The sequence below is a fragment of the Haliotis rufescens genome, unplaced genomic scaffold (assembly GCF_023055435.1).
Source record: "Haliotis rufescens isolate VD_foot unplaced genomic scaffold, xgHalRufe1.0.p SCAF_38, whole genome shotgun sequence".
Classification (NCBI taxonomy): domain Eukaryota; kingdom Metazoa; phylum Mollusca; class Gastropoda; order Lepetellida; family Haliotidae; genus Haliotis; species Haliotis rufescens.
In genome coordinates this window covers 993,876-1,018,825 of record NW_025964090.1, presented here as the reverse complement: position 1 = coordinate 1,018,825, position 24,950 = coordinate 993,876, and the positions used below count along the sequence as shown (strand labels likewise).

General features: G+C 41.6%; 2 protein-coding genes across 2 annotated transcripts; both read right to left on the bottom strand.

The window, feature by feature from the left end:
- Positions 1-360: 360 nt before the first annotated feature.
- LOC125372198 (gastrula zinc finger protein XlCGF49.1-like) lies at positions 361-8,315 on the bottom strand. The gene is made up of 2 exons (XM_048381393.1): positions 8,073-8,315; positions 361-2,363 (listed from the first exon to the last, which is right to left on the bottom strand). The coding sequence occupies exon 2, from the start codon at positions 2,164-2,166 to the stop codon at positions 1,360-1,362; it is 807 nt and encodes a 268-aa protein (XP_048237350.1). The 5' UTR covers positions 2,167-2,363; positions 8,073-8,315; the 3' UTR covers positions 361-1,359.
- Positions 8,316-20,459: 12,144 nt separating this feature from the next.
- On the bottom strand, positions 20,460-23,891 carry LOC125372191 (zinc finger protein 260-like). The gene is made up of 2 exons (XM_048381376.1): positions 23,590-23,891; positions 20,460-22,802 (listed from the first exon to the last, which is right to left on the bottom strand). Exon 2 carries the CDS (start codon positions 22,774-22,776, stop codon positions 20,743-20,745), a length of 2,034 nt encoding a protein of 677 aa, XP_048237333.1. The 5' UTR covers positions 22,777-22,802; positions 23,590-23,891; the 3' UTR covers positions 20,460-20,742.
- Positions 23,892-24,950: the final 1,059 nt, after the last annotated feature.

Sequence of the window (24,950 nt, the reverse complement as noted above, 5' to 3'; positions counted from 1 at the left end):
TCTTAAGTATTTCCAAATTGTTTCCATGGATACACAAGAAATTAGAAAAATTAAAACTTGAAAAATATGAAAAGGCAATAGTAGAGCATCTGGTCAATGTACATGTATAGTTTCAGGCAATGAGATTCATTAGTTTGAAAGTTATGGCTCAGAGTGAGTGAGTTGGGTTTAACGCCGCTTCTAACAGTATTCCAATCATATCGCGGCATGTCAGTTTAATGTGGGAGGAAAGCCCGAAGTGATGCAGGTCTCAGACATTTACCACTTAGGTGAAACCCACGAGCACGGGTATGGTGCTGACAAACCTAGAAACATAACCGGGGCGAACTGGGATTCAAACCCACAATCATAGGTTTATGGCGTGCCCAAGGGACACAACTCTGCATAGCGAATCGCGGCACCTTAGACAACTGGGCCTACCGTGCCTCCTGTTATGGCTCAGAAACGAAGCCTAGTGTTGTTTTCAGACGAAGTTCAAATTGTTATCATGGTTAGCATGGTTAGGGAAACAAAAAAAGAATAACACAGCAAAAGGCTTCAGTTAAACTGATAACAAATGCACATGGGAAATTTCATAGAACCAGACCTTCATTTAAGATTAAGTTGAAATTGCTTCCATAGAAACAACAAAAAATATAATTTAGAAAAATTTCAAAATAGCAAAAGGCACCAGTTTAGGTATTGAGGAATGCACATGGAAAGTTTCCTTGAAAAACACTGATTTATGATTCTCTTGTTGCAGGTTACCATGTAATGCATAATGAGCACAAATGAATGGCGAGCTGAGTTGACTCCTGATCTACTCATATTAAAGTCATGGTTAAAACATGACTCCAAGAAATACCACAATACAGAAACATTGGGATACCTTACCATGCTTACACAGCGTTATACTGAAACAATAGAGTAATACCTCCAAGCAGGTCTCACTTGAAAGTAGTACCTATCACAAGGTTACTATGAGTTAGAAAGATACAATAGGCAAAGTGGCAGTACGTTCGTAAAACATCTCCCTTACTTGGTGAGGCAAGGCGAGGCAACATATTATCAGCTGTTTGGTCAACATTTTCACTCAACAAAGAAAAGACTTACCAGTGATAGCTCAAAAACCTAAGTCACTAAACTAATTGATTGCCAACACTCATGGCATGAGGTTCTGTACTGTAGTCAGGATTGACCTCACTAATGCCCGCCACTATGATGTGTGTCTTCCGGCACCTATATACGGTACACTCAATGTTCAGGGCAGAACTCCATGAAGATGCCAGAATATGCAAACACTTTTCCCCATTCAGCACACTTAAAAGGCTGGATACGACAGTGAATACTCATGTGTGTATTTAGATCACTTCTTTGTGTTCATGTTTCCCCGGACTCTGTACCCCGGACTCTGTGATGCATCATGTGACTCTTCAGGGTACCTGCCCGTGTAAACTCTTTCCCACACACATCACACTTAAAAGGCTTGATTCCACTGTGAATACCCATGTGTGTCTTCAGATGACTTCTTTGTGTAAATGCTTTCCCACACTCATCACACTCAAAGGGCTTGACTCCATCGTGAATCCTCATGTGTCCCTCCAGAGTACCTCTTCGTGAAAATGTTTTCCCACATTCAGCACACTTGAAAGGCTTGATACCATTGTGGAGCCTCATGTGAGTCTTCAGAGTACCTCTTTGTGTAAATGCTTTCCCACACTCATCACACTCAAAGGGCTTGACTCCATCGTGAATCCTCATGTGTCCCTCCAGAGTACCTCTTCGTGAAAATGTTTTCCCACATTCAGCACACTTGAAAGGCTTGATTCCACAGTGAAGACTCTTCTGGTGCATCTTCATGCTCCTTGATCTTGTAAATACTTGCCCACACACTTCACACTCAAAGGACTTTATTCTACTGTGACTCATCATGTGTGTCTGCAAGTTACTTGATCTTGTACACACTTTCCCACATTCCCCACACTGATGAGGTTTCCCATTCACATCACTCTGACCACTCTCATGTTTCTTCATGTGTCTTTTCAGATGGCCATTTTCTGTGAATTCTTTCCCACACTCACAACACTGATAAGGTCTGACACCAGTGTGACGTTTCATGTGTTTCTTCTGGTAACTTGCTTGTGCAAATTCTTTCCCACTCATTACACTTTTGAAGCAAGACTCCATTGTGCTACTGACATCTTAAATATTATCACACACTTGCTACACTTATTCTGTTTTGCTGGCAGAATCGTGTTTCTTGATATCACCTGTTTCCAGCAATGCCCTCTCAGTCTATGATTACATCTGTTTCTGTAACAGAGCCAGGATTCTCTGGATGGCTTTGGACCTCCATTATCAACTTGTGGTTGTCATGGTGTTCACTGAAAACATAATATTCAGTATTTAATATTATCCATTCATAATGCCAATATGCCAAACACATATACACTATGCCTCATGTGCACATTCAATAATCCTACAATATGCTTATATGTAAACAAAGTACAACATATACGTATGAGGGGTTTTATGTTGTCTAACGCCGCTCTCAGCAATATTCCAGCTGTACGACAGCGGTCTGCAAATAATTGAGTCTTGACTAGACAATCCAGTGATTAATATCATGAGTATCAATCGACGCAATTGGGATACGATGACATGCAACAACCAAGTCAGCAAGCACGACCACCCGGTCCCGTTAGTCGCCTCTTATGACAAGCATAGTCGCCTTTTACGGTTGCTGAAGACCTATTCTACCCTGGATCTTCATGTGTCTCTATGTATCACTTGTTGTGATATTGCTGGAATATTGCCGAGTGGCGACAAATAACAACTTAAATCACAACTATGTACCACTTCTTGTGATTTAACTTTGTTTGTTGTTTAACACCGCACTCAGCTATATGAGGACGGTCTGTCAATAATCGTGTCTGCAAATTTCTTCTGGTCATTTTGATACCTTAACTTTTGGTCAGTTTGGCAAGGGCTACAGACTTGTGCCAATTTCTAACGCTGGTTATACTGAAGGAAGCAAATAAGAGACAGTAAAAAGAATGGTGAAATATGCTCTACTGTCAGTACATTTGAACCAGCGTGCATACAAATTCAAACCATGTCAGATATCAGATGTTGAGATGTGTTTGTGGGCATTGCTTCCAGTGTGTATTGGGTGGATAAGGCTGGGAACACATGATGGCAGATCATTCTACTGTGTCTAAAACTAAGTGTTCCCTTATTCATTTCAAACAGTATAATGAGTGAGTTTGGTTTAACGCCGCTTTTAACAGTATAAAAGTCATATCGTGGCGTGTCAGCTTAATGCGGTGAAACCCACGAACACGGGTATGGTGCTGACAAACCTAGAAACATAATCGGGGCGAACCTGGATTTGAACCCACAATCATAGGTTTCTGGCGTGCCTAAGGGACGCAACTCAGCACATCGAATCGTGGGGCCTTAGACGACTGGGCCACCCGTGCCCCTGTCCATCAGTATGAATATATACATATATACTGTGGCTAATGTGCAAGTGGCAGTATCTTTCTTACTGCACACTTGTGGCTGTAGGTTTGCATACTGTTGGACATTAAAATATACTGAACAGGATGAAGGAAGATACTTTTTTAGTTGAGATGCAAGGACTGAGTGTCCAACTTACTGTCTTGTTAGAATTCAGAACAGCCTTTGCTGCCAAGTTCAATCTCATTAAAATCAGATCTTAGTTCTCGCTACAGCTTAACAAAGATCTAAGGATATCCCATGACGGGTCACGTCAGACCGAAATTGTGCGATCTTTGACTGACCAATGGAATGACCAATCAGAAGGCAGCTTCCTCGTGCTTTACAGCGCTAATTTTAAACTGGCGACTACACTTCGAAACAATTTGACAAATTCTCGATTACAAATTTGAAACCTGAACAAAACATTCTGGAATGGCTCATCGATGGTCCAGATTGTATGGATTCATTCGGAATAACTCATGTTAAAGTTTGAGGTTGCGTGATCTGGTGATTAGAAATCACATTCTGACTGTCACTTTCATGATCTGGTAAGCGATGCTCTGATTGGTCGGATGAAAGTTCGTTCTGACGTGACCCCTAATGGGATGTCCTCAGATCTTTGTTTAGCAGTACCGAGAACTGAGGTCTGATTTTAATGAGATTGCTGCCAAGTTTAACGTATGGACAACAGAAAGAACGTAAATTGAATTGTCAAACATTGATGTGACTTTGACAACGTTGTCAGTTACATGGGTGAAAGGTTGAAATCAGTTCCCTACTGAAGTTTTCAGAGAATCATATAGATGTCCAGCATGTTTCGAAGTTCACGTGTTACAGAACATAATTCACAATTTTCCATTGATGCATTCTTTGCAAACTGCAAATGTTTTGTTGAGTTCATTTATGTCATTTTGTGGAAACCAAAATAACACCACACCACACTTTTTGCTTTTCCCAGTCAACTGTATCTCTGTTTGATCAGCCATAATTTTGCTGTTGTGTATAAAGCCAATAAAGGGACTATGTATTGGACCTAATAAGCGCCCCGCTCTAATAAGCGCCCACTGCGATATTTGCTAATATACTGGCTATTGAGTGAGTGAGTTGTGTTTAATGCCACTTTTAACAGTATTCCAGTTATATCGCGGCGTGTCAGCTTAATGTGGGAGGAAAGCCTGAAGTGATGCAGGTCTCAGGTGTTGACCACTTCGGTGAACCCACCAGCACGGGTATGGTGCTGACAAACCTTGAAACATAATCGGGCGAACCAGGATTCGAACCCACGATCATAGGTTTCTGGTGTGCACAAGGGAAGCAACTCTGCACAGCGAATTGCAGCGCCTACTGGCTATTGAACAATCCCAATTAGCACCCCTTCCAATTGATCAATGTACACAAGACTTACTTATTCACGTATAATACGCACTCATGTGTTATATGCACCCTTAATTATGGGCAAATAAATTCTGGAAAAATATATCTGTCGTATACAAACATTTCAGGCTGTCGGCATAAACCACAAAATGTATCTTTCAACTCACCAAAATAATATTCTAACAAGAGTCCCCTATTTCTAATTTTGATACAGTATTTAGTATTTACGTATCCTGCTATGGCCCATCGTGCTGGCAGACAGCGCACATGTGGAATTACTAAAATCTGAAATGAAATAGATCCTGTTTTATTTTATAGCAAATTCACAGAACAATATTACTTGTAATTTGTATTCAATTCTCCCTTATCTTTGTTTGCCTTGTTAATTTGGCACTTTTAGTATCAACAGAACTGATATCAGATGTATAAATAGGTTCATATTATATTTTTTTCAATTCTGTTCCAGATTTAAATGCTAATGTAACATTTCACAGTTAACCACTGTAAACACAAACAGCTAAAAGTCAATGTTGGCAATGATTCACCTTCAATTTCAGTCTTTATCTCAGGCATTTTTTTATCAGTTAGTAAATGACAATTTAGGAAAACTATTTTCAGTCTGTTGCTTTGATTATTTTGGAGAAAACAGCACCTTATTTTATATTTACCTTGGTGCTGAAATACTTGAAATAAAACTCACATTGTCAATTGCAAACACAAATAACTGAGTGAGTGAGTATGGTTTTACGCCGCTTTTAGCAATATTCCAGCAATATCACGGTGGGGGACACCAGAAATGGGCTTCACACAATGTACCCATGTCGGGAATCCAACCCGGGTCTTCGGCGTGACGAGCGAACGCTTTAACCACTAGGCTACCCGACCGCCCCCAAATAACTGTGAAATATTAAAACAAGTTTACATTCTGGCAGATATGACAAGACACTGGACTACAGGTATATCACATATTTAATATTTATTTTAGTAAGTAGGAAATAAATAGTAATTTTATAAATATTTCGTATATATCTCTCCTTTCTGCCGGCAGACGACATCGCATGAATGTTTCTGCACATGACAGACCGTGTCCACGCCTAAGGAAAACATATATGCTATTAAATGTACAACACAACATAATATAGCCTGTAAAAAAAGCATATATACTGCTACATAAATCCTTCCTACCGTTATTAAAAATAGAGGTGCTGTTTTCGCCCGAGAAATCGGTGACAGTTTAGCCTGTACCCGATTCATGGTATGAGAAGGATTGTCACCATGGTCACTAGCCATGCTCACACCTTCCTCGTTCCAAACTATTATCCACATCATCCTTACAGTGTTCCCTATCACACATTTACCGTCACAAAAATCGCCGACAAATTATCATTTATGCGTACTCACGAGTTTGCCGTTTGACAACATTTTCAGTTCGCGCCATATCGCCTCATTCCTCACCACTCGGTATCTTGTCGATTACGGAATGGGATGAGTGTGCCAAATGGCATAGGGATCATTCGTAAGTGTCTGTAGACTAAAGTCACGAGACACCATACCTATACCCGTAACCTTCGTAAGTGTCTGTCACCTAATCAACCCTTTTCGTTCATTACCCTAAAGTCGTAGGCATGACCAGGTAAATTTGCGGACGTAGCTCAGTTGGTGAGCTGTCTGGCTAGCAATACGAATGTCGCGAGTTCCCATTCGAGGGATTCTCACAAAATACTGGTTGCTTCTTTTTGAGACATGTGACCTACGACAGATCGTCTTAAAGGTGCTCCATAAACATGAATAATTTAAAAGGCCAGTACTGATGCATGTTTTCAGTTTAAAAAATCCTGTTCTGACAACACAAATCCTCATTAATTATTAAAATACTTTGCACTTTCATCTCATTAAAGTAACTAAGGACATTCGCAATCCTCCGCTTCATAAACCGAGGACCTACAATTTTTGGGACTGCATGTCAACCATTTTGTTCGGTTCCTCGGGAGCAGGTCAAAAGGGCCACAGAAAAAAAGTCAAAACTCTACAACAAAAACAGTTATAACGGCCACACAGAAAATAAAGAAGAAAAACTCAAACATTGTGTCACATTACGTGCTACGTTGATGCTGCAATCTGTAAAAATCCAAATAAAATGTCTTCGCTAAGATAGTGAATTACCCAAGATGCTTAGTGCGCCACAGCCGGCCGATGAACCTCTCCTGTGGCAATTAGCGTGACTCGAATATGTGAAGACAATCAGAACAGGCTGCTTAGCCTGTCTATAAGCGTCTTTGCTCTGATTAATGCAGGGATGTGAGCAGGTTTTGCCGAAAAAAGAGGAAACGTCTAGGGGGGTCTGGGGGTATGCCCCCCCAGAAATTTTTAAAACATTTGATTGCATTTTAAGCAATTTCATGCAGTTTGGACAACATTCACACCAAGAAATGTAATAAGTCAATGGCAAAAGTCAATAAGTAAAATAAACAAGATGGCAGATGCAGTAAAATTTCGAAGTTAAATCAGTACTTTAAAAAAATCGGGCATAGCTTTCGCGCACCTGGCTACCCGCCAGGTCTGGGAGCAATACTGCCATAAACTTCAACCCCCATCCCCCAGACACAAGGACAACTGTCACAAGTGTGCAATGTCTGACCCTTTCCCCATGTTGAAGCATATTGAAAAAAAACTTACCTTGTACTTACCTTTTGATGAAAAAAACAAAACTCCATTGCAAACATAAGACATTAATACAATATATATCCCCATGACATGGGGTTTTGGACGCTGAAGAAACATTCATAAATTTCTCGCTTATCACATGAACAACTGTAAAACATCTCATTCACTTACAGGCTAAAAGACAACTTTATCTTAAAAACAAGCCATCAGCTGACTCTGAGTATTTACAATTTCTGTGTGACGCCATGCCCCACGTTATAGTGCAAGAATTCGTGACAGAAAACGTATGATGTCCGAAAACCTATGCTGTGAAAGCTCCGATCGAAAACAGGACAATCCGCGCAAATTGTCCGGTTTTCGATCATATTTTTCGGAGTGTTTTTTTTTAAAAATTTAATATTTTTTTCCGCGGAAGATGATTTTTTCCGAGGACTACTGTTTTAAAAAACGCGATTTTCCGCGTTTCCGCGGAGATTTCACATCCCTGTTAATGTGTCATATCAAGTGGGATTTGTTTTCCTATGTTTTTCAGAACTCGACAAAAGTCTTACCTCTGCGAGAAATAGCTCTTAGTCGGCTAAGCAACTGGGAGGTTACATAAACTGGAAGTGGCTACGGCCAGCTCATTCGTTTTTCGTGTACTTTGGCTTCGGAAATGACAATCTCCTTTCCAGCACGTTGCACCTTTGTGACACTTCCATCACACATGTTACACAGTCAAGAGCCAGACCTCAAAAGCCCCGCGCAGGGACTTTCGCAGTGAGAAGTTTACGGAAATGCGTGGTTATGTAGACTGGTACCCTTGTCCTCCTAGCGGCTGCACAAAGTGTGGCTAGAAGCGCAAGCGCTCCAGGGCAGACAAACCAGTGTAGTGGTTATCAAAGGGACATCACTCAATGGAAGACAGGGGAAGTGCAGCGGCACCAAGCGGAGGATCCGGGCTCAACTATTATATAAATATACTGAACCGCAAAAGAAACGTCACCATGGATAGATATATGAGAAACCTTATTTGTCCAAACACTGTGAACATACTTTGAGACATATTAAAAAGATGAAACTTGGCAAAACTGATCATCAAGGTTGAAATTAAAGTGTCAAATGTTCTTAAGTGAAACACAATACTAGTCCCTGAGAAAATGGCATCACAAGTCAGTATCTCGTGTGTCCGCCATGTGCATTGATGACTGACGTGCAACGTCGATACACGGAATGGATGAGGCGGTTGATGAAGGCCATAGGCTCTTGCGACCCCATTCCGAGGAACACCTGACGCAGTTCAGCTGCAGTTGTCGGCCTTGGTCGGACGTCATTCAGCCGTCTTTGAATCTCCTCCCACAGGTGCTCAATGGGATTGAAATCGGGACTGAGGGCAGGCCACTGCATGGTTCAGATGCCATTCTGCTGGAGGAAGTCTCTTGTTGCTCTTGCAGTGTGAGTACGGGTGTTATCATGCTGAAACTCGTGGTTGGGGCGACGTGCCAAATGAAGTATGACATGTGGTCTCAAGACTTGATCAATGTACCGAGCTGCTGTGACACCATTGCCTCTCCCTGGACCGATGTTCTGGAAGACCACAGGACCGACCCTCTGTGCAAGACCAATTCCACCCCACACCATGATGCTCGGACCACCCCACGAGTCTCTCTCAACAACACAAGCATCCGAATAACGTTCCCCACGGCGGCGTCAGACGCTCTCTCTGCCATCTGCTGTTGAGATACAGAAACGGTTCTCGTCTGAGAAGAGGACTCTCCTCCAGTGTTGGTGACGCCGATGTTGGTGCTGTGTTGCCCACGGAAGACGGTCCCGGCAATGACGTGGTGCCAGAATGGGTCCTCGGTGTGGAAGTGTCTGCTCGTCAATCGTCGAAGCACGGTGTCCGCACTAATGTGTCGCTGGTGTGTCCCCATGGTGTGTCGAGCAGTTTCCGCAGGAGTAACAAAGCGACCCATAAGATGCTGTCGCACAATCTGACGATCCTGACGTCGGGTGGTGACCCTTGGTCTTCCACTACGTGGTCGGTCATCTGTTGTGGAGCCTGTATATGGTCCTTACGTGGACTTGAAATACATTGGCTACTTGCCAGGCGGTTTGTCCAGCTTGCAATGGTCCAAGGGCTTGGTGTCGCTGTTTCTTGTCAATCTTGGCATGTGGTGGCAATTCAATAACGAATGAATGTTATCCTTACTTACTTACTTACTTACCTACTTACTTACTTACATTGGAGATTTTACGTGCGCTTTCCGACTCCAGCGTATTTCGCACACGGGCCGGCCAGGCCATTTAGTGCATTAGCCAGAAAGGGAAAAAAAGGAGTTTGCAGCCAGGATGGGGCTTTTTTGGCTGCTTATTTAATGTTTTTGAAATTTGGAGATTTGGAAGATGCCAAGGGTGGAGGTGGTAGTCTAAGGGAATGTATGGAGATTTATGATTTTGGTTTTATATATTTTTTATTTTTTTATATAATTTTTTGGTGTTTTTTGAGTGTTTAGATGCGGTTTATTAATTTGGTTTTAATTAGGTAGATGCCTGGGGCATTGGAAGTATCTGGGTGGTTTTGGGGGTTTAGGATTGATTCTAAAGTTACTGTTTTATTTGGGTTTACAGAATTGTTTAGCATTGTGCGTTGGGTTTGGTAGTGTGGACAATGTAGGAGTACGTGTTCTGGTGTTTCAGGGGGCGGTCGGGTAGCCTAGTGGTTAAAGCGTTCGCTCGTCACGCGGAAGACCCGGGTTCGATTCCCGACATGGGTACAATGTGTGAAGCCCATTTCTGGTGTCCCCCGCCGTGATATTGCTGGAATATTGCTAAAAGCGGCGTAAAACCATACTCACTCACTCACTCACTCTGGTGTTTCAGGGTAGGTGCAGTGTGGGCAAGTTCCTAGTGTGCGTGTTTTGATTTTTAGCCGGGGGGTAATGTTATCCGATCTGGGTGGATTTTTATAGGGCAAGAGATGGGGGAACGCATGTGTTTTCAATTTGCACGGAAATCACGTGCATTGGGTTACCGTGGACGTTGTCGTGATGCGTTTGGGCGATCGGTTTTATTGTCATCTGCTTTGGTTTCTTCATGATCAAATTTCATTTTTCCGGTCAAGATAAATTTGAGAAACTTTGACAAAAATTACACAGATATTTAAATGACAACTTGTCATGCAATGTTACTTGGGGTGACGTTTCTTTTGCGGTTCAGTATATATTTAAGACCTAAACGACATAGTTGTTTATGGTCCAATAAAACACTACATGGAGAATAAACCACTCGGGGCGCGCACAACTCACTAGACACTCCCTTCTCAATAATAACGTCGTTCAATATATACGTCATCAGTTGCGAGCGCATGTTCGAGTCTCCAGAAATGACGTCATGATAGAACAATGTTTTGTGTTCGTCAAACAATATTTACAATAAAATCATTTCTCCAAAATATTTAATTAACACAGGTATGTTTAAAGCAATAAGAATTTAAACAGTATTGTTTCAATTCACTGCCCGTTTTACATCTCAGATCGTGTTTTTGACTGCTTTGCGAATACAGTAAAGTACGGTTATAACGAACTCAAAGGGACTACTAAATTTAGTTCGTTATAACCGTAGTTCGTTATAAGCATATATACAGCATAACTACAGCAAATAGTGGGGACCAAAAAAGTAAGTTCGTTATATCCGTCAGTTCGTTATCAGAGTGTTCGTTATAACCGTAGTTTACTGTACCCCCCTTACATCCTGAATTTGATAAACAATGAGCGACGTATCCTATTCAGGCCGAACTAGGATTTTATCGAAGAAAAGAACTTGTCCCATATAATTCTTGAAAAAAAGGACTTTTCTTGCTGCCACAAAAATTACATTGTTGCTAGGTGTTTTTCTTCAATAAGCATAAGGCTCATAGTTTTAATTTTTTTTAAATTCTGGTTTTGCAGCTGGAGCTGAAAAAATAAATTATCCCCAAACACCCCCCTCGGAGATCTCCTCAAGCCAAGAGATGCAATAGAAAAGGTCAAACTAATCCTATTTCTGAGAGATGGACAGCTACTCGAACGTATATAAACAGCGCAGCCAAAGATAAAAATGGAGTCATCAATATACGAAAATATAAATCTTATCAAAACAAATTCTATCAATACTAAAACTCACAATAAATATGTTTACCCTACTCACACACATGACCATAAAAGGTGACTATGCTTGTCGAAAGAGGCGACTAACGGGATCGTGTGGTCAGGCTCGCTGACTTGGTTTGATGCATGTCATCGTCGTATCCCAATTGCGTAGAACGATTCTCACATGATGTCAATCGATGGGTCGTCTGATCCATACTGGATTATTTACAGACCGCCGTCATATAGCTGGAACATTGCTGAGTGCGGAGCTAAACAGGAAATAACCTTAGAGTGGACGACATTTCGGGTGACACTGGCCAACACTATCGACTCCAGTCCGATGTGTCACTCGTTTTATGAAGCCTTTCATGAACAGCATTTTAGTTATTTCACTTAGGCTTAATTTTAGGAATGCCCAAGATGATAGTAGTCTCAGACATTTTCTTTTTTGATGAAACCCTGAAGCTGATGTAAGATGTGGTAAAACCATAGAAAGCAATCAGGGATTTTGATGTGTGAGAATAATTGACAAAAATGTTCATACTTTATTTTCAGTGACTAGATTTTTGATTATTTGACCAATCAAAAGGCAGCTTTCTCGTGCTTTACAGCGCTAATTTTAAATTGGCGACTACGCTTCGAAACATATTTTGACAAATTCTCGATTACAAATTTGAAACCTGAACAAAAACAAAAAAACATTCTGGAATGGCTAATAGATGGTCTAGATTGTAAGGATTCAGTCGTTAAACACGTATCTATCGTTCGGAATTCCCCATGTTAAAGTTTTCGAGATTGCATGATTAGAAATCACATTCCGTCTGTCGCTTTCATAATCTGGTAAGCGACGCACTGATTGGTCGGATGAAAGGTCGTTCTGACATGACCCCTAATGGGATGTCCTCAGATCTTTGTTTAGCGGTAGCGAGAACTAAGATCTGATTTTAATGAGATTGCAGCTCAACAAATGCTTAATTATTGAACATAACCCATAATAGTGAAATAATGTTTAGTAATTCTCACTGATCATCATAATTGTTATTTTATGTCTATTGCTTGTCAATTATTCCATTGTATTCATTCTTTGCGAAACACCCCACAGTATCAGAAGGGGTGTGGGAAGGGGGCAAGGGTGACCCAGTCGTCTAAGGCGCCGCGATTCGCTGTGCAGAGTTGCGTCCGTTTAGCACGCCAGAAACCTATGATTGTTGGTTCGAATCCCGGTTCACCCCGATTATGTTTCTAGGTTTGTCAGCACCATACCCGTGCTTGTGGGTTGCATCACTTCGGGTTTTCCTCCCACATTAAGTTGATATGCCGTGATATAACTGGAACACTGTTAAAAGCGGTGTTTAACCCAACTCGACCGCCTCCGTGGTCTTGTGGTAGAGCGTCCGCCCGGAGACCGGAAGGTCCAGGGTTCGATCCCGGGCCGCGTCATACAAAAAGACGTCAAAAGATTGTACTTGTTGTTACCCTGTCTGGCGCTCGGCATTAAGGGGCTAAAACAAGGACTGGTCGGCTCGGAGTCAGTATACTGTGTCTGAGTGGGGTATTCATGTTAAACTGCGGCATGGTATCTCAGTGAGCTAGCACTATAAATCGGCATCAGTCCGGACTAGTACAAGCAGCCACACACACACATACACGTGCATGCACGTCGCTATATAAGTGCAATAATCTTGGACGCGACGTTAAACCCAATTTCACCTCACCTCACCTTAACCCAACTCACTCACTCATAAAAGGGATCCAATACTCACAGTCGTCTCACTGGGGCCGCTTTAATTAGTCCGCATCATCAATCACCGGATAAAGATGAACAATACTGCTCCCAAAGAAAGGTGATTTGACTGACCCTAAAACTTCCCCCTATTACTTGTCTGAATACACAGTACAACATATTCGCAGTGTGTCCAACAGATCTTGTGTCCTTATACTGCACTTCCAATGACATTATTTACATGGAGCAGAAAGGAGCCAGAAAGGGATGTTGTGGTTGTCAGGATCAATTGCTGGTTCAGAAAATGATCCTCGAAGAGGCTAAAACTTACAACCATAACCACTCAATGAGTTGGATAGACTACAGAACAGCTTATGATTCTGTACCTCACGAATGGATTTTGAAGTCACTTGAATGTATTCACCTCCCTGAGCTACTACTTGTTTCACTCAAGTCTTTTATGAATTGCGGTTAGCTCAACTTGAGATGTAATCGCAGGGGCAGGTGGTGACTTCGGAACCTATTTCTATTGGAAGAGGAATATTTCAGGGCGATTCTTTTAGTCCTAAGCTTTTTGGTTTGTCACCAGATCCTTTAAGCTTTTTGCTTAGCAAAGAAGAAGGTTATCATCCTGGACCACGGATCCCCAACACACCTTACTCAAGTCCTTTACATGGATTACCTTGAACTTATTGCCAATGGAGGATCCACATTAAAAAAAATAGACTCGTATTGTCGAGTCCTTTTCTAATGACATCGGCATGTCCTTTGGACTTGACAAATGCAACATTCTTCATCTGAAACGTGGCAAGGTAGAAGAGGGAGGATCAGTCAGTTAACTTGGGGGAGGGGTTATTGACCATCTCGTGGAAGGTCAGGCCTATGCAGGTAAGGTACAAACTCCAGAACTCCCAAAACAAGAAAAAGTTTCAGGCAGAGTACAAATGTAGACTTAAGAAAATCTGGAGTTAAGAACAGAACGCTTGCAAAGAAGTCAAAGCCACAAATACTTATGCTGTACCTGTCCTTTTGGTGTTGATTGGACGGAACAAGAAATTCAGGGTATTTACACCCTCACACAAAAAAATCATGTCAGAAAATAGATACCACGCTTCTCTTCCCTCAATCGCTTTTACCAATGTTAATGTGAGGGCATGGTTTCATTGACGTAGAGGCTCTTCATGATAGAATTGTAAAGGTGCACTTTTGACAAATCCCAAACCCGGTAAAAGGAAACGCCCTAAAGAGGTGATGTGTAATGGGGTTTAACGTCCCGTTCAAGATTAATGCATATTTGTAGCGACGTGATTGAGTGTGTGTGTGTGTGCTTGTACTTGTCCGGATTTTATAGTGCTTGCCCACCGATTAACATGAATACCCCTCTCAGACACAGCACACGGACTCCGAGCCGACCAGTTTATGTTTAAGCCCCTTTATGCCGAGCGCCATTCTGGGTAGCAACATGTACCATCTTTTAACGTCTTTTGGTATGACGCGACCAGGGATCAAACTCCCAACCTTCGGACACTCTACCACTAGACAATGGATGCTCTCCCGTAAAGAGTGGCGGTGTCACAACTCAATTAACAATGTCAATATTTGGAGAGACAGCCATTTGCGTTACTTCACTCCTGAGGGATAGTTGGTAATTCCTGGTTACTCATAGGCTATTCTCTAAATGTATTTCATGAACAACATAAATACATACATTTGTTCACTGTTTATTAATGTTAGACATAATTCATGAAATATATCATACATGTATGCATTCAACAAAAACAGAGATCTTTCTCATTCATTAATACTCATAATAACAAAACAAACAACTGAAAATGTTTTCAAATATCAACTCCACAAAAATTAAATTCATTGCTGGTACTGGTATGTTTGCAAACCCACAATTTTGAGTGAGTGAGTATGGATTTATGCTACTTTTTGCAGTATTCCAGCAATATCATGGTGGAGGATACCAGAAATGGACTTCACAAATTGTACCCATGTGGGGAATAAAATAAAAAAAGATAGGTCTTTGGCGTGACGAACGGACACTTTAACCACTAGGCTACCCCACCACCTGCCACAATTTTGAAATGCCAGTGATGACACAAAATACCATATTTGTCAAAATGATCTTACATTTTCTGTGCTTGGTATAAGGATCAGAATCCAAGGAATTCACATATGACTAAAACAGAATGATATCAAATGATAAATTGGTGGGTGCTTTTTAATAATCACCTTACCCATCCAAATTAAACTTTAAGACCTACCGACCAAAGTTTTCATGAAAAGAAAGAATGACGTCATCAAAAAATAGAAGTGGTGCAGGTTTTGAACATTTACCACTTTGGTGAAACCCACGAGCATTGGTATGGTGCTGACAAACCTAGAAACATAATCAGGGCATACTGGAATTCGACCCCATGAGTATAGGGTTCTTGCCTGACCAAGGGACGCATGTCTGCACAGCGATGAACACCTTAAACGACTGGGTCTCCCCCAACCCCTCCTAGACAACTAAAGAGGTCAACATTATGGCTGTGGAAGTAATGTACATTTTGTAATCCAATTTTATTATTATTTTGAAATATTTAATTTGATAATCTTGTGCCTGGTTTGGATACTAAATTCTATTAAATGAATTCATTTTTATGTAAAAATTTGTCAAAGATATGATTTTTCTCATTTTTAAAAATATATCATATTGGGCAAAAAACATTGCAATTAATCATGTTAACCGATGCTTCGCACTGCAGTATGCGATCCACCTATACTTTATTATTAATTAATTGTACTTGCATGACACCATACAATAAAAGTGTGATGGACCCATAGACCCTGTGTGTTTGAAGACATCAGATATGCAACACTATTCAGTGTTAGCATGGAAGGGATGGGGTGGCAAACACAAAGTGAAAACATCAGTTGAGGGGCCTTTCTGTCACCTACAAGGATAATCAGTCACTCCAAGCCCATGTCAGGTGAGCTTCTGCCCTTCCCTGACTGCCACGCAACTAAGCTTAAGACACCTTCAGATCCTTCAACCCAGGTTTATATCACGTTGTCATTGAAGGATCTGACCTCGGAGTCGGGGCCTTCAACAACCACATAAGTGAGTGAGTTGGGTTAAATGCCGCTTTTAGCAGTATTCCAGTTATATCACGGCATGTCAGCTTAATGTGGGAGGAAACCCCGAAGTGATGCAGGTCTCAGACGTTTACCACTTCGTAGGAGTGAGTGAGTGAGTTGGTTTTAATGCCGCTTTTAACAGTATTCCAGTTATATCATGGCGTGTCAGCTTAATGTGGGAGGAAAGCCTGAAGTGATGAAGGTCTCAGACATTTACCACTTTGGTGAAACCCACGAGCACGGGTATGGTGCTGACAAACCTAGAAACATACTCGGGGCGAACCTGATTCAAACCCACAATCATAGGTTTCTGGCGTGCCCAAGCGACGCAACTCTGCACTGTGAATTGCGGCGCCTTATACGACTGGGCCACCTGTGCCCCCTGTTATGGCTCAGACGAAGCCTAGTGTTGTTTTCAGACGAAGTTCAAATTGTTATCATGGTTAGGGAAACAAACAAAGGCCTCAGTTAAACTGATGACAAATGCACATGGGAAATTTCATAGAACCAGACCTTCATTTAAGATTAAGTTGAAATTGCTTCCATAGAAAAAATATATATATAATTTAGAAAAATTTCAAAATAGCCAAAGGCACCAGTTTAGGTGAAGAGGAATGCACATGGCAAGTTTCCTTGAAAAACAGTGATTTATGATTTTGCAGGTTGCCATGTAATGCATCATAAGCACAAACGAATGGCGAGCTGAGTTGCCTCCTGATCTACTCATTTTAAAGTCATAGTTAAAACATGACTCCAAGAAATATAGAAACATTGGGATACCTTAACATGCTTACACAGCGTTATACTGAAACAATAGAGAAATACCGCCAAGCAGGTCTCACTTGAAAGTAGTACCTATCATAAGGTTACTAGTTACTATGAGTTAGAAAAATACAATAGGCAAAGTGGCAGTACGTTCATAAAACTTCTCCCTTACTTGGTGAGGCAAGGCGAGGCAACATCTTATCAGCTGTTTGGTCAACATTTTCACTCAACAAAGTAAAGTCTTACCAGTGATAGCTCAAAAACCTAAGTCACTAAACTAATTGATTGCCAACACTCATGGCATGAGGTTCTGTACTGTGGTCAGGATTGACCTCACTAATGCCCGCCACTATGATGTGTGTCTTCCGGCACCTATATACGGTACACTCAATGTTCAGGGCAGAACCCACAATCATAGGTTTCTGGCGTGCCCAACTCTGAACAGCTAATCGTGGCGGTTTAGACGACCACATGATATAAGCCTGGATTGACAATGACGCAAGGTTGCAAGTGGAGTCTACATTGGACTGATGGTATCATCAGCTGAAGAACAGGATCTGCAAGGCCCATATCCCAACATCTTCCTGTTTGTGACTAACCTAGAGAATATGGAATCAGTGAATGGGGCAATGCCTGACCAACTGGACCTCTGAGCTCTTCCACAAATCCGAAAACTTGTCTACCGAGGACTGGACAACAGGTTGACTGCAGGACCATAAAAGACAGCCATGCAGTTCCTAAATGCGGCTGGTCACTTAATCAAATTAAAAAATAACTTCCTATGATTTTCCTGTGTGTGGGGAAGACTGCCTTGACAATTTCAACTTGATGAATGTAAAAGTATTGCTGTCACCAAAACTTTTGTCGTAATTGTTTCGAAAGAGCAAAAGTGAGCATGGCTCACTAATACCCCTGACCCTCCTAGTGTGTCAGTAGTTTCAAATTAAATACATTGGGAAGACACCCTTATGACCATAAGCATCTTTCCGAGGCAAAAGAGTTAACTGACTACAAAAGTCCAGTTTCCACCCTTGCCGAACTAGGCTGGTATTATGGAGTTACATTTTGGCTGGACTAACGAGTCTATGCATAGTCCAATTAAAATCGCGCACTGAAATCGAAATCCAGTTCGTAAACTGTGATGCAGATTTTGGTCGATTGCTATATTTGCACAGCATGTGCACTGCCAACTCGTTGTCAGCAGATATTTTCCAAATCTTTTCATGTTTTTAATCAAGGTGCTCACGTGATTTTTTATTGCATTTCGCTATGTAAGAAATGTTTTATCACAATCGAGAGGTGGAATCTGATTAGTTCATAGGAGAGGCTTTAGAAGGGACATAACTGGCTACGATGGAGCCCAGGACTTTCAGCCTTGTTCGGCAAGGGTGGAAACTGGACTTTTAAAGTCAGTTAACTCGCTTGCCTCAGGAAGATGGAACATAAGCCATCTACCATCTATGATGACAATGGGCAGTTAGAGGTTAACTACCTTGTTTGCCTTGCAGAAGCAAACTTACACTGTCCCCTTCATACAGTCAAGTGAGTGAGTGAGTATGGTTTTATGCCGCTTTTAGCAATATTCCAGCAATATCACGGCAGGGTACACCAGAAATGGGCTTCACACATTGTACCCATGTCGGGAATCGAACCCGGGTCTTCGGTGTGACGAGCGAACGCTTCAACCACTAGGCTACCCGACCGCCCCCTGCCATCTATGATGACAATGGGCAGTGAGAGGTTAACTACCTTGTTTACCTTGCAGAAGCAAACTTACACTGTCCCCTTCATACAGTCAAGTAGTTTATACACTGACTACTGGTTGCATAAGAACAATGTTTGCTCGGCAAAATATAACAACACTGCCTATTGGCCATGGCCAATTAGTTTCCATACTACTGGAATTGTTTCTACACTGAATTCATACAAGGTAGTTAGAGAAACAGTGCCACCTGTAAATGTTACAAAATATAAGGTTAATTCCAGGTTCGACAAATCATAGAGTCTGGCAACAGTTTCAAAGAATCAGAAAGAACAGGATATTATCTCCAACCTTCCACATCAGCTATATAGCCTACAGCAGAGGCCAGTTTGGGAAAACACCGGTGATGCTAGCTGCAGAGAAGGATCAGAAAATGTAAAGAGGGTTCAAAGAAAAGTGTTGGATCTGCATGAGCAGAGATCACAAGGAGAATTCAGGCCTGGGAGCTGTTTGTTCCCAGATATTGAGCAAGATTGTTGATTGGGTGGCTATTAATTATCAAATAATAATATATTCATCAGCATCAAACATAAGGATGCTATTTGGCAGAAGTAGAGTTCATAGGACAATGTATGTTATTATTCAATGTCAGTCTGTTGGACAGACAATAAACGTGACAACCAAAGCTCACTTGACTTTTAGTCAGGTGAGCTAAACAGCAAACAAAGTTACAGGACTTCATGGTCCTTCTAGATTCAGGAGAGATGTACAAAATGAAGGACTGACAGATGACGCACAACACACAACAAAGGCTCACTTGACTTTTAGTAAGGTGAGCTAAACAGCAAACAAAGTTACAAGACTTCATCACGTTCATAGTCCTTGTAGATTCTGAAAAGATGTACAAAATGAAGGACCGACAAACGACGGACTACACACAACAAAGGCTCATTCGACCTTCAGTCAGGTGAGCTAAACAGCAAACAAAGTTGCAAGATTTTTTTGGCTATGTATATGCCGAGATGTAAAAAGATTACGGATCAACAGATGACGGAAAACATGCAACGACAAAAGCTCACTTGACTTCCAGTGTTTAGTCAGGTGAGCAAAATATGCAAATCTTAAGTTGCAAGATTTCATATCGTTCCAAAATTTGCTTCTACATGAAGTGGGCTCTTGTATTGGGAATTGGGTTGTGCTACCGCTAAACGAAGATCTAAGGACATCCCAGTAGAGGTCACGTCAAAACGACCAATCAGAGCGTTGCTCACCAGATCATGAAAGTGACAGTCGGAATGTGATTTCTAATCATGAAATCCTCGGAAACTTTAACACAGGGTGTTCCGAACGATACTACTAAATCCATACAATCTAGACCATCTATTAGCGTTTCCAGAATGTTCTTTTGTTCAGGTTTCAAATTTTTAATCGATAATTTGTCAAAATATGTTCCGAAGTGTTGTCGCCAATTTGAAAATAGTGCCGTAAAGCACGAGAAAGCTGCCTTCTGATTGGTCATTCCATTGGTTGGTCAAAGTTCGCGCAAGGTTGGTCTGACGTGACCCGTAATCGGATGTCCTCAGATCTTTGTTTAGCGGTAGCGAGAACTAAGATCTGATTTTAATGAGATTGGTTTTGACACTGCTGCATCCACATTTCCACGAGCTTTCCACATGTTCCATATATCAAAAACAAATGGTATGGTATCAAATAAGGAGTCACATGACCAGTCCCTTATGCATTGTCGGGAATTATATTTGAATCCAGTTTGGATGTGCAGAGGACATGTTTATTCATGCTTCTTGTTCTGTAACTGCCATCCCAGCTTCACCAATCTTGATTCCAATGTGAACCCTCTTCTGGTGGTTCTTCATGGTTCTTGCAGCTGCAAACCCTTTCCCACACTCATCACACTCATAAGGCTTGATTCCACTGTGACCCCTCATGTGATACTGTAGGTCAGCTAATCGTAGAAAGTCTTTCCCACATTCATCACACTTGAAAGGTTTGATTCCACTGTGAATCTTCATGTGAGACCGCAGGGTACTTGATCGTGCAAACTCTCTCCCACATTCAGCACACTTGAAAGGCTTGATTCCACTGTGAACCCTCATGTGTGTATTCAGAGTACCTCTCAGTGTAAATGTTTTCCCACATTCCTCACACTGATATGGCTTGACTCCGCTGTGACGAACCATGTGCCTTGTGATGGCACTAAAATGAGTAAATGCTTTACCGCACTCACTACACTTATAAGGCTCGAGTCCACTGTGAATCTTTGAATGGGCCTTCAGGTTACTTGGTCTTGTAAATGCTTTCCCACACTCACCACACTGATAGGGATTGACTCCAGTGTGAGATATCATGTGATTATGAAGGTCGCTTCTTTTTGTAAATGTTTTCCCACACTCACCACACTGATAGGGATTGACTCCAGTGTGAGATATCATGTGATTTTGAAGGTCGCTTCTTTTTGTAAATATTTTCCCACACTCACCACACTGATAGGGATCGACTCCAGTGTGAGATGTCATGTGATTTTGAAGGTCGCTTCTTTTTGTAAATGCTTTCCCACACTCACCACACTGATAGGGATCGACTCCAGTGTGAGATATCATGTGATTTTGAAGGTCGCTTCTTTTTGTAAATGTTTTCCCACACTCACCACACTGATAGGGATTGACTCCAGTGTGAGATATCATGTGATTTTGAAGGTCGCCTCTTTTTGTAAACGCTTTCCCACACTCACCACACTGATAGGGATTGACTCCAGTGTGAGATATCATGTGATTTTGAAGGTCGCCTCTTTTTGTAAACGCTTTCCCACACTCACCACACTGATAGGGATTGACTCCAGTGTGAGATATCATGTGATTTTGAAGGTCGCCTCTTTTTGTAAACGCTTTCCCACACTTGCTACAAGCATGAGGCTTAATTACCCTGTGATGCCTCAAGTGGAGCAGAAGGCTGTTGGATCGTGGGAATGTTTTCCCACATTCACTACACAGATGGGACTTGACTGCATGGTGGCATGACTTGTGTCTTAGCAAATCACAGAATCGTGTAAAAGTATTCCTACACTCACTACACTTATATGATTTCTTTCTAGTGTGACACTTCCTGTGTTTCTGCAAGTACACTTGATGTGAGAATGCTTTTCCACATTCACCACATCTAAGAGACTTGATGCTACTGTGACTTATCATGTGTATCTGCAAGTGACCTGATCTGGCAAACACTTTCCCACATTCCCCACACTGATAAGGTTTCTCCTTTACATCACTGTGACCACTCTCATGTGTTTTCATGTGTCTCTTCAGATGGCCATTTGTTGTGAATTCTTTCCCACACTCACTACACGGATAAGGTCTGACTCCTGTGTGACGTTTCATATGAGCTTGTAGTTGACATAATAACAGAAATGATTTACCATTTGCACACACAGTGCAATGAAATGGCTTGACACCACTGTGACATTTCATGTGTCTGCGCAGGTAACTCGTTCGTGAAAATTCTTTCCCACACTCACTACATTTGTGAAGCGAGACGCCATTGTGACACTCCATGTGTTTCCTCAGCTGAACTGACGTCTTATACATTTTCCCACACTTGCTACACTCAAACTGTTTTGCTGGACTTGCACTATGGTTGTGTTCCTTGCAGTCATCTGTTTCCAGCAATGCCTTGTCACAGCGAGTGTTTCCATCTGTGTCAGTGGCAGAGTGGTTGTGGAGATTCGACGCTTCTAGCAATGCTCTCTCACAGTAAATGATTACATATGTTTCAGGAACAGAGCCAGGATTCTGAGGCTGGCTTTGTACTTCCATTATCAAGGTTTATGTTATTGTGTTCACTGAAAATATAAAAAAGTTGTCATTTATCTTTATCGTGTTTATCATATTTATCAATATCATGTTCCTGCATCTTCGTCATGACGTTACCAAAAAACCTTCACACTCAAACTAATAACAAAGATGGTGACAAATGCACAATGTCAGACAAAGTCATGTTGGTTGTTTAACGCCGCACTCAGCAAATATTCCAGTTATATGACAGCGGTCTGTAAATAATAGAGTCTGGAACAGACAATCCAGTGATTAATATCATGAGCGACGATCCACGCAATTGGGATTGATGACTTTACAAAGTCAAGAAAGAAATATGTTTTATGATATGAAAGAATGACACAAACTGATTAAAATGTACAAAAAAACATTACTGGTCCAAAGTAATCGTTTTGGGATACAAATATAAAACACATTATGATACCCCTGTTTAACCGCATTTGTTGCCAAGAATCACTTCCGGGTTCCGGGACCTCGAAATTGTTTCAGTGTCCCATCATGAACTTTTATTACTTTTACCGTCAAGGCAATGACACAGGAACTCGATGATAGCGTATATTCCATAATATAATCGTATAGAGAAAACAATCACACCCCTCTACACACATATTCGCCTAGACTATGTTTATAGAGGGGTGTGATTTTTTTCTTTACGAATATATTATGTTATACACGCTATCATCGAGTTCCTGTGGGCAATGACTGGCACCCGCGACACTGGGGGGATTTCGTACTATAGCATATTTATATTTCGAAGACGTTTGCTGTAATTTGTATTCTCTTTCATATACTTACATCAAAGTGGGTGAGCGACCACACTCCGCCGCTGTGGACTTTGCATAACTTCGCATGGCACTCTGGGTAGGAGAGTGCGCTGTGACGAGCTTGCTAAGCTGGTTCCTGGCTCACAACTGTTATTCATAATCCCTTTGCGCGTCGATAATATTGTGATATGGATGAGAGACGCGGCCCAGTTTACGAATTTGCTACCTTCGCCCTCATTTGCCTTTACCAGTGATCATGCCCTGGCAAAAGACCTAAAACTCCTGACTTCGCGTGCTACATTACACAATTTTTGGGAATGAAATCGATGTGAGAAGCATACTAATAGACTGGGTTCTTGTCTATATAAAAATGAGTAGGCTAAAAAGCGCTGAGCCTGTAGTGCGAACCAACAGTGGAACCAGTTTACGTAGCTAATTAAATGGGTAACACAAAAACGGAACCCGTCGCAAACGGTTTTAGAACAATTGAGTAAAACAGCCACAAGGTTAGCAAATAGTGAAACTAAAATTAGGTTTGGGATGATGAATAAACGTTATGGACATGACAAGCAGATATTGCACAACTAGTATTTATTTATTAGGCTTTGTCATTTCAGGTTTGTTCTGTTCTAAAAGTGAAGATTGAGGCCATCGTTATCTGTGGGCATTTGTTTACAGTACCATTTAGATCCTGTTTGGAACCCGATATATACTACTCCAAAGAGTGAGTGAGTGAGTGAGTATGGTTTTACGCCGCTTTTAGCAATATTCCAGCAATATCACGGCGGGGGACACCAGAAATGGGCTTCACACATTTTACCCATGTCGGGAATCGAACCCGGGTCTTCGGCGTGGCGAGCGAACGCTTTAACCACTAGGCTACCCGACCGCCCCTCTAGCACTATAAAACGCCATCAGTGCGGACTAGTAACAAAATAAGCAGCCAAACACACGTGCACGCACGTCGCTATATAAGTGCACGCCATGTTAAACCCAATATCACCTCACCTCTTTCAAATAAGCAATACTTCAGCTCCATCCCAGCTAGCCACACTATTTTAAAAACATAAACATCAACTTGTGGATGGTCGAAGCAGGAACTGCTTTTTTTATCACTGTTAAAGTAATTAAAATATCTTTAACGATTCTACAAATTGGGAATAGCATATCACTGTGGGCCAACATAACAATAACTGCTATTCATTCTGTGACTGACCGCCTCCGTGGTCTAATGGTAGAGCGTCCGCCCGGAGAGCGGAAGGTCTGGGGTTCGATACCCAGCCGCGTCATACCAAAAGACGTTAAAAGGTGGTACTTGTTGTTACCCTGTCTGGCGCTCGGCATTAAGGGGCTAAAACAAGGACTGGTCGGCTAGGAGTCAGTTTACTGTGT